This window comes from Amphiprion ocellaris, chromosome 19, assembly GCF_022539595.1.
Source record: "Amphiprion ocellaris isolate individual 3 ecotype Okinawa chromosome 19, ASM2253959v1, whole genome shotgun sequence".
NCBI lineage: Eukaryota > Metazoa > Chordata > Actinopteri > Pomacentridae > Amphiprion > Amphiprion ocellaris.
In genome coordinates, this window is record NC_072784.1 from 30,953,487 (window position 1) to 30,961,922 (window position 8,436).

The window sequence follows — 8,436 nt, forward strand, 5'->3', positions numbered from 1 at the left end:
CATAGTATAGTACAGCACAGTACAGCACAGTACAGCACAACAGCACTATACTATACTATATACTATGCTATGCTTATGGTATAGTATATAGTATAGAGGGACTGGTTGGGAGGGTGATTGACAAGGAGCTCAGTCTTTACTATACTGTACTATACTATACTATACTATACTATACTATACTATACTATACTATACTATACTATACTATACTATACTATACTATACACTATGCGTATAGTATAATATAGTATAGTATAGTATAGTATAGTATAGTATAGTATAGTATAGTATAGTATAGTATAGTATAGTATAGTATAGTATAGTATAGTGCAGCACAGCAGTACTATACTGCTAACAGCACAGTATAGTATGGTATAGTGTAGTATAGCATAGGAATATAGTATAGCATAGTGTAGTATCGCCTCTTAGTTTATTTTTTCTAGACACAGCATTATAATACATGTTCACTGATCCCAATTATTATTTTTTAATTATATAATTATTAGAAAATTAATAAAAATATACACTGAATATTGTAAATTACAATGCATCAAAAACAGTCTGGCGATATGCAGTGACCATACCCCAGAATAAACAGTGTTTCATCAGTTGAAGTGTCCATAATTTGACAAAAGAATGGATCTTACAGTAAATTCTGAAGTGTGTGGTTGAGCATCAGATTCAGCGTCAGTTGAAATGAGTCTATGGAAGTGTTTAACCCACACTGTGGCACAGAGCACCGTCAGAGTCACCATTAAAGACGCTTCACTGCAACAACCACAGATCAGTGGTGATTCAATGCAGGGGCAGCAGGTTGCCGTCCATCTGATGAGCTGCAGAGGTTCAGCCATACAGTTTTCTCACCATCCTCCAGCTGTCATACCGCTCTGTAGGTCATCTTTTATACTTCATGTTGGCTTCAACTGGAATTAGGCACAAGAGGATTAGTGGTGGGTTCAGATGCAGAATGTGCTGATAGAGCATGTGTGCTAATGGTAATGTTAAGAAGGTTTGTGCAAACAAAAATACAGATGTACAATGATTCTGCAGCAGGAATATTGCTGTTATTTGTTATCTGGGGTAACTTTGCTGAGTTAAAGCTATAGCTTTGATTAATTCAGGAATGTTGGGGCTTTTTTTTATTTATTTGCTTTCCCCAGTAGAAGAATCCCCATAACTTTGGTCCAATGAAAACCACCAGCAGCTCAGAATTATCACTTATCAAAGTAAATAATTCCACATCTTCTGGATGGAGTGGCATATTTCAACAGATCTTCATAGTTCCTTCATGGAATTTTGGTGACTTTTCCTCTTTTATCCCAATGATGTTGGCCTTTCTAGCACTGAAAACTGATGAAGACATTCCCGTTCCCCTCAGAAACAACAATCACATCAGAATATCAATTGTCCAATACTTTGTTTAATGAACCAAGGTTAACTATTTGAAAAGAAAGTTAGACAAAAAATGTATCGGGCAGCTCTACTATAAGTAACAAAAGACACTGAGACATTTTGTCAGAGGTGTTAATGATGAATTTGGACTATTTCTATGCCTTTCTGCTAAAAAAAAAAACTGTTGCAGATTTGGGGGAAACTGCAGCCTCTGTCCCATTCACTATGAACAGTATTGTGAAGTCGTGCTCACTGGTATAATCCTGTGGTGCCATTGGCCGTGACATGACCTTCCTGAGGGCCTCCAGCCACTCTCTCTGCTCCCTCTCCTGCTCGCACATGAAGACAAACTGTCGCTCGGGCGTCTCCACCGAAACACCGCAGGTCCACTTGTTTCCCCGAGCATGCTTTGGGACACACTCCTTCACAGAGTAACCGTTGCTCTCAGTGCCAATGAAAATCACCCCCAACTCCTCTGCATCCTGCATTAGAAACACATGAAAAGATTCAAACAGAGTTCAACACATCACAGAAGCGTACTGCATGGGATTAGAAGAGTTTTGGTCCTCACCAGCTGCTCTTTAAAGTAGAACAGTTTCCGATTTTGAGAGTCCAAAATAAACCACCTCTTCCTGAACGGTTCCTTTTGCTGTGTAGAAAAACACATTTGATGTCAACACTGCATAAAAATAAAGTTTACATTATCACATTTTTAACAATCAATTCTTATACTGTATATAGTTATATAGTAGTATGACAGTATAGTATAGTATAGTATAGTATAGTATAGTATAGTATAGTATAGTATAGTATAGTATAGTATAGTATAGTATAGTATAGTATAGTATGGTATAGTATAGTATAGTATAGTATAGTATAGCCTAGTATAGCATACGATAGCATAGCATAGCATAGTATAGTATAGCATAGCATAGCCTAGCCTGGCCTAGCGTAGTGTAGCATAGCATAGCATAGCATAGCATAGCATAGTATAGTATAGCACAGTATATCATAGTATAGATTAGCACAGTATAATATAGTACAGTATAGTATAGTACAGTATAGTATAGTATGGTATGGTATGGTATAGTATAGTATAGTATAGTATAGTATAGTATAGTATAGTATAGTATAGTATAGTATAGTATAGTATAGTATAGTGTAATGTAGTATACCATAGTGTAAGATAGTGTAGTGTCATGTTGTATAGTATAGTAAAGTATAGTGTGGTGTAGTGTCATATAGTGTATTACAGTATAATATAGTGTAGTATAGTATTATGTAGCGTAGTATAGTAGCATAGTACAGCATGGAATAGCATAGCATCCTTTAGTATAGCATATATACCACAGGATAGTATAATAATAGTAGTAGTAAAGTGTGTTTTACTGACATTTAACATCACATTTTTGTTTATTTTTTTTAAGCAAAAAGCAGTGAGTGAACGTAACTGCAAATTACTATTCTGATTTTGAGTGTTGTCCTGGTTTTGATCTTATTCAGGTAATGAAATTCAATCCAGTTTATTTATTTTGCACAAACCAAAGCAACCCAAGCCGACTAAAATCCAACGGCCAGCAACAAAAAAGATGCAAAAACCAAGTGATGACTTTTGAACAAGAGGCTGCATGTTTGCATATAACATCTGCCTGAAACAAATGTGTTTTTCATATCAGGGAACATGTGATGATTCTTAGCTGATTCTTAAACTTTACTCCTCCTATCATAACGGTCAAGTCTTAAAAACGTGTTCATGCAAAGTGTGGGTCTGTGTGTGTGAAAGAGGAACAGAAACACAAACTGAAATGCACTCCCCTGACACACTATTGATACAACCACAAACATGACTTGAAAGCCTCCCTTAAAATATGCATAATAATCAGAATAAATGTGTGAATGAATTTCATGTAATAGCATTTATTTGATTTAATAACTTACCAGTGGTCCTGTCTTTTCCATGTATCCCTCTTTGAGGTAGTTTCTTGTGATCTTTGGTATCAGCTGGTGAAGATACGTAACAGTACATTTGTTATTCTTTAGAAAATTTAAGCAAAACAGTCCACATTTTGGTTTCAATTTCGGGATGCATTAGCTGTGCTATCTAAGGAAAAACCTGCATTAAAAGTCTGTTTTTCTATTTATTTTTGGAAGGTTTAACATTACTTCCTCATCGGTCCCAGTTGGGTACGCCGTCTTCAGGTATGCATAGCGAGCAGCACGAATAGCGTTGTACCATGTGACTATTTCCTGGAATAAAAGAAGAAATCCTGAGTTTCTCTCAATCAGTGAAAGAGCTGCAGGTTGCTGTTATTTATCCTCACACAGTCCCACCTCAGCGCTCTCGTGGTAAACATAGAGGTTCCTGGTGTGATCGTTGTCCTGGAAGGTGAACTGCAGCCCGTGAGGATGACCGATCTTCTGTGGCTGAAAGGTGGCGTTCAGGTCTTTTATAGCGATGACAGCTTTAGGGCCTTTGGACTCCTTGATCACAAATACACAGATTTCAGAGTTTATACACTCCCTATCTAAATCTTAAGACCAGTTGAAAAGTTGCAAGAATTTGCATTTTGCACTGTTGGATCTTGAGAAGGTTCTAAGTGGAGCTTCAAAATGCAACAAGAAGAAATGGGAGCAAGAGAAAAACAAATGTGAGCAGGTAATTTATTGAAAACTGCATTTAAACCCAAAACATGCGTTTGTCAGCTGATCAAAAGTTTAAGACCACAGCCTTTAAAAGCCAAAATCTGCACAAAAATTTGGATTCCATTTCCTGTCAGGTATTCACACTGTCATGACCTCCTGATGGCAGAAAAGCTTTCTGTCTTTGAACGTGGTAGGATTGTTGAGCTGAATAAGCAAAGCCTCTAGCAACATGTCATTGCTGGTGAGGCTGGACGCAGTAAGATAGTCATTTTGAATTTCTTAAAAGATCCTGAAGGTTATGGAACAAGAAAGTGAAGTAGCAGACCCAAAAAACTTTCACCAGCGCTGAGCCAGAGGATCTGGTTGGCTGTCCGTCAAGACGCGGGACGATCCTCGAGCCAAATCAAGGTTGTTAATGGTACTAACTGCAGCCCAATAACCATCAGACGGCATCTGCGAGGGAAGGGCTTAAAAACGGTCCACATCTCCTTCAAAGCTACAAAGTTGCCCATTTGGACTCTGCAAGGAGAACCAAACATGGGACAATGAAAGGTGGAAGAAAGTTTTATTCTCTGACCAGAAAAAATGCAACCTTGACCTGATGGTTTCCAACGCTACTGGCATGACAAGGAGATCCACTGGAGATGTTTCCTACAAGGCTCCGTCATGATCTGGGGTCCTTTTTCCTTCTACGTAATGATAGAGCTTCAGGTTTGCAGGTGTCAAACAGCTGCTGGCTATGTGGAGATGTTGCAGTGGACATCCCTCATGACTGAGGGCCTCATCTGTGTTGTCATGACTGGGTTCTTCAACAGGACAACGCTGCAGTTCCCAGTATCGCCTCACAAAGGACTTCTTCCAGGAGAATAACGACACTCTTTCGGACCATCCTGCATGTTCCCCTGAACTAAATCCAACTGAGAACATTTGGGGATGGCTGGCAAAGGAAGTCTACAAAAACAGACATCAGTTCAGACAGTGGATGCCCTTCATGAAGCATCTTCACCACTTGGAGCAGCGTTCCCACTGGTCTCCTGGAAACATCCATCATGCCTAAACCAATTTCTGAAGTGATCCACAAGGACAATGGAGCTCCTCATTACTGAGTCCTTTATTGACACTAATGTTTCTGTTTTGAGGGTTTTCAGGTTTTTTGAGCTGTGGACTTAAATTTTTGATCAGCTGATGAACAGCTTATTTCAGTTTAATTGTTGTTTTCAAGACATTGCTCAGTCAATTTTGTTTTTCTCTCACTCCCATTTTTTCTTGTTGCATTTTCTGAGCTCTACTTAGAACCTTCTTTAGATCCAACAGTTCAAAATGCAGTTTCTTGCAACTTTTCAACTGCTCTTAAGATTTTGAGCGGGAGTGTATTAAGGGCACATCCGGATGCTGCTGTTTGTACACCAATTCTTGCAAATGTTGTTAACAAGAAATCTTGAAATATGAAGGAATTATTTATACCGTACAGTGCAGATGAACTGTGTCAGAGCTGCAGGAAACTCACATTTTCCTTGTTGTAGTATGTCAGTGTAAATTCCCTCTCTGACAGTACAAACTTCCTCTTCAGAAACTGTGTGTTCTCTTTCCCTTTCTTCCACAGCATCCCCTCATAGAAACCTGGTAGCAGAACGACTGAATCACAGTTTCTGCTTTGATACATGCAGGTTGCACTTGCAAATGTGTCAGTTAGTCAGTCAAAACGTGTTGCAAAGAGCGGCCACTTTTCACTTCCTGGCTCTTTCATGATGCAAATAAAAAAACAGGTTTTTCTTGCTCAGTTCTGCATGCGTATGAGGAACCACATTGTTCCAACTATTTTTGCACCAACTGCCTTGCAAGGTTTTGTGCAGCAGAGTGAACAAGTGTAGAAATGATCACCTGTGGAGTAGGAAACTGGAGGGTACTTGGTTTCTCCTGTGAATTCCTTCCTCTCATACTTAGCTCGAATCCACTGCTCTCTCAGGACGCTGCAGTTCAAGACAAACAGGTGAAAAACAGTTACACGGTTCATTAAACTCTGACCGAGCTGGAGAAAATCATCCAGATTTCACTTCTATTCTCACTAGTTGCACTTCTCTCTCATATTTGCGGCGCTGCCCAGTCAGCAGTCTGGTAGTGCTCGTAAATTCTGGCAGGATTTACCAAAAATCCCACCATGGAGACATAAAGAAAAGTTTTTAGAAGAGTGTCAACATTCTGGGAAAGCCACTTACTTGCAGTCATGTTGCTGAGGCCGATAGTAGTACGGTGGCACGGCCTTCTCATACAAAGCCTGGGCGTTGGCGTTTCCACTGGACTTCATGAACTGCCCAGAACCCCAGAAGACACACGTTAAGATTAGGTAATTTCATCTGAAAAGCTAAAAGCAGAGGAGGGTGCAGCTCATACCTGCACTAGTTTGTCCTCCCAGAAGTCCAGCCGTATGGATTTGACCCGGCTGGAGAGGCTGCGATGGATCCCAGAGCAGTTCAGACACACAAACACTCCCAGTTCATAGGACGCCCAGTCTGGATCTGAGGATTCAAACGCAAAACTGTTCCTCCAAGTCTATGTCCATCATCCTACATCAGGGGTGTCAAACTCATTTTAGTTTAGGGGCTACATTCAGCCCAATTTGATCTCAAGTGTTCTGAAGCAGTAAAATCACAGAATAATGACCTATAAATAACCACAACTGCAAATGTTTCCCTTTATTTTAGTGCAACAAAAGTACATCTGAAAGTGTCCCATTGAATGAATTATATTTTTAAGATAAGAGAAGATAAGAAAGCTTTATTGTCATTATACACAGCGTACAATGAAATTCCGGATGACTTTCTCCCTTTTAAACATACAAGATAACAAGAAAAGCACTCAGAGAGCAGAGCACTCCTCCAAGGCTCCTCAGTCGTTGTTTCATTTCCGACGGCTGAAATCTTGAAAAAATTTGGGGCAGAAATCACGACAGCATAGAGTGTGTCCATTTAATATAGATGTAACCACAGACAAAATGACCTTACACTGAGCACAGGCGTGTGTTATGCATGTGTACGTTATGTATGGATACCGAATCACGTGACCTAAATATGTAGTGGGTGGCGGGAATTGATGGGACTCAGAAACACCCCCACAATTTAATCAGTTGTTCCTTGGATCATTTCTGATGGATAAGTCCTGATAAGTCCTCAGCGGTGGATTTGTAGTAGGATCACAATCATGTGATCATCAGCAGGCAGCTGATGCAGTGTTCAGTGGTTGTCATGGTTACAGTGACGCCGTGCCGCTATCTGGCAATGATACAGAAATCTTTAACAAATCTGTGGATCCAGACTATAAGCTGCATCACTGCCAAAATCTAATCACTTGGTCCTTGTATCATTTCTGACTTTTTGTACTGACTCTAATAATTATAATTTGAAAAATGGTTTCAACAGTTGAGGGAAAAAACTCTTTAAAGTTAGAAAAGACAAAAAAGAGTTACAAGCCTTTAGTCACTTCTCAAGTTCAGTTAATTTAAATGAGTTAATCTGCATTTTCACAGCTCATAATTTGATTTTGAACCAGTTACATGCAGCTAAATTATATTTTTAAGGCAGCAGGTGAAGCTGAATGAACTTAATATGATTTTAAGTGTAATGAGGCTGAACTAATTATGAATATGCAGCATGAGACTAAAGTTTTATTCTGAGATGTGCTCCAGAGTGGATAATTCAGTGTAGGATTGCAGTGCTTTATAAATGACACCAACCAAACTCCTAGACTGCAGCACATCATTCTAAAAATACAATTAAACTGAGAGACTATCTCGAGGTTTTCGGATCAGATTATCTACTTTGTGTGAGTTTCCTGCTGATTTAACAGATAAACTGAACAGTAACAGCCCAGACCGGTCTATTGTGTCTCACCCGGCGCTCTGCAGTCCGCGCACCGGCTGTTGTCCTGCAGCTTCACCAGTTCCAGTAAGATCTTTTTGTTTCGCTCACGGTTTGCCATTTCGGTGCGGAAAAATCAGGCTCTCTTCTCAAACGACGACGGATCTGGCGGTCGAAACTCAGCATGTTGGTCACATAGACAGGGCGGCTGAGAAAACGTCCATGTGAAACCTGGAACTTGCGACAGATGAGCTGCTGATGTCTCAACAGCGACCTTCCTCCTCTGGAGCGCGTCCAGCAGGAAACAGTGACGTGGTTTAATTTAGGGAGGTCCTGTTACGACAGACCGCCTCCCTTCACACGTTCAGTGATGTAGAGATAAACTAACCCACAAACCTGGCTCCTTTTCAACACTGAATCATGGTCAGGTCATTTTTACAAAAATATACAAATAAAGACTCTTTCATGTCAAAGTGAAACACATTTATGCAAAGTAATCTCAATTACTTAACAATGTAAAACATAAGTGACTGAGCCAGTATTCACC

At 39.8% G+C, this 8,436-nt stretch overlaps 1 protein-coding gene across 1 annotated transcript; it reads right to left on the minus strand.

The window, feature by feature from the left end:
• Positions 1-411: 411 nt before the first annotated feature.
• On the minus strand, positions 412-8,182 carry adap2 (ArfGAP with dual PH domains 2). The gene is made up of 11 exons (XM_023270821.3): positions 7,923-8,182; positions 6,427-6,551; positions 6,252-6,343; positions 5,917-6,005; positions 5,543-5,655; positions 3,724-3,873; positions 3,556-3,639; positions 3,331-3,393; positions 1,964-2,041; positions 1,646-1,874; positions 412-923 (listed from the first exon to the last, which is right to left on the minus strand). Exons 1-11 carry the CDS (start codon positions 8,008-8,010, stop codon positions 895-897), a joined length of 1,140 nt encoding a protein of 379 aa, XP_023126589.1. The 5' UTR covers positions 8,011-8,182; the 3' UTR covers positions 412-894.
• Positions 8,183-8,436: the final 254 nt, after the last annotated feature.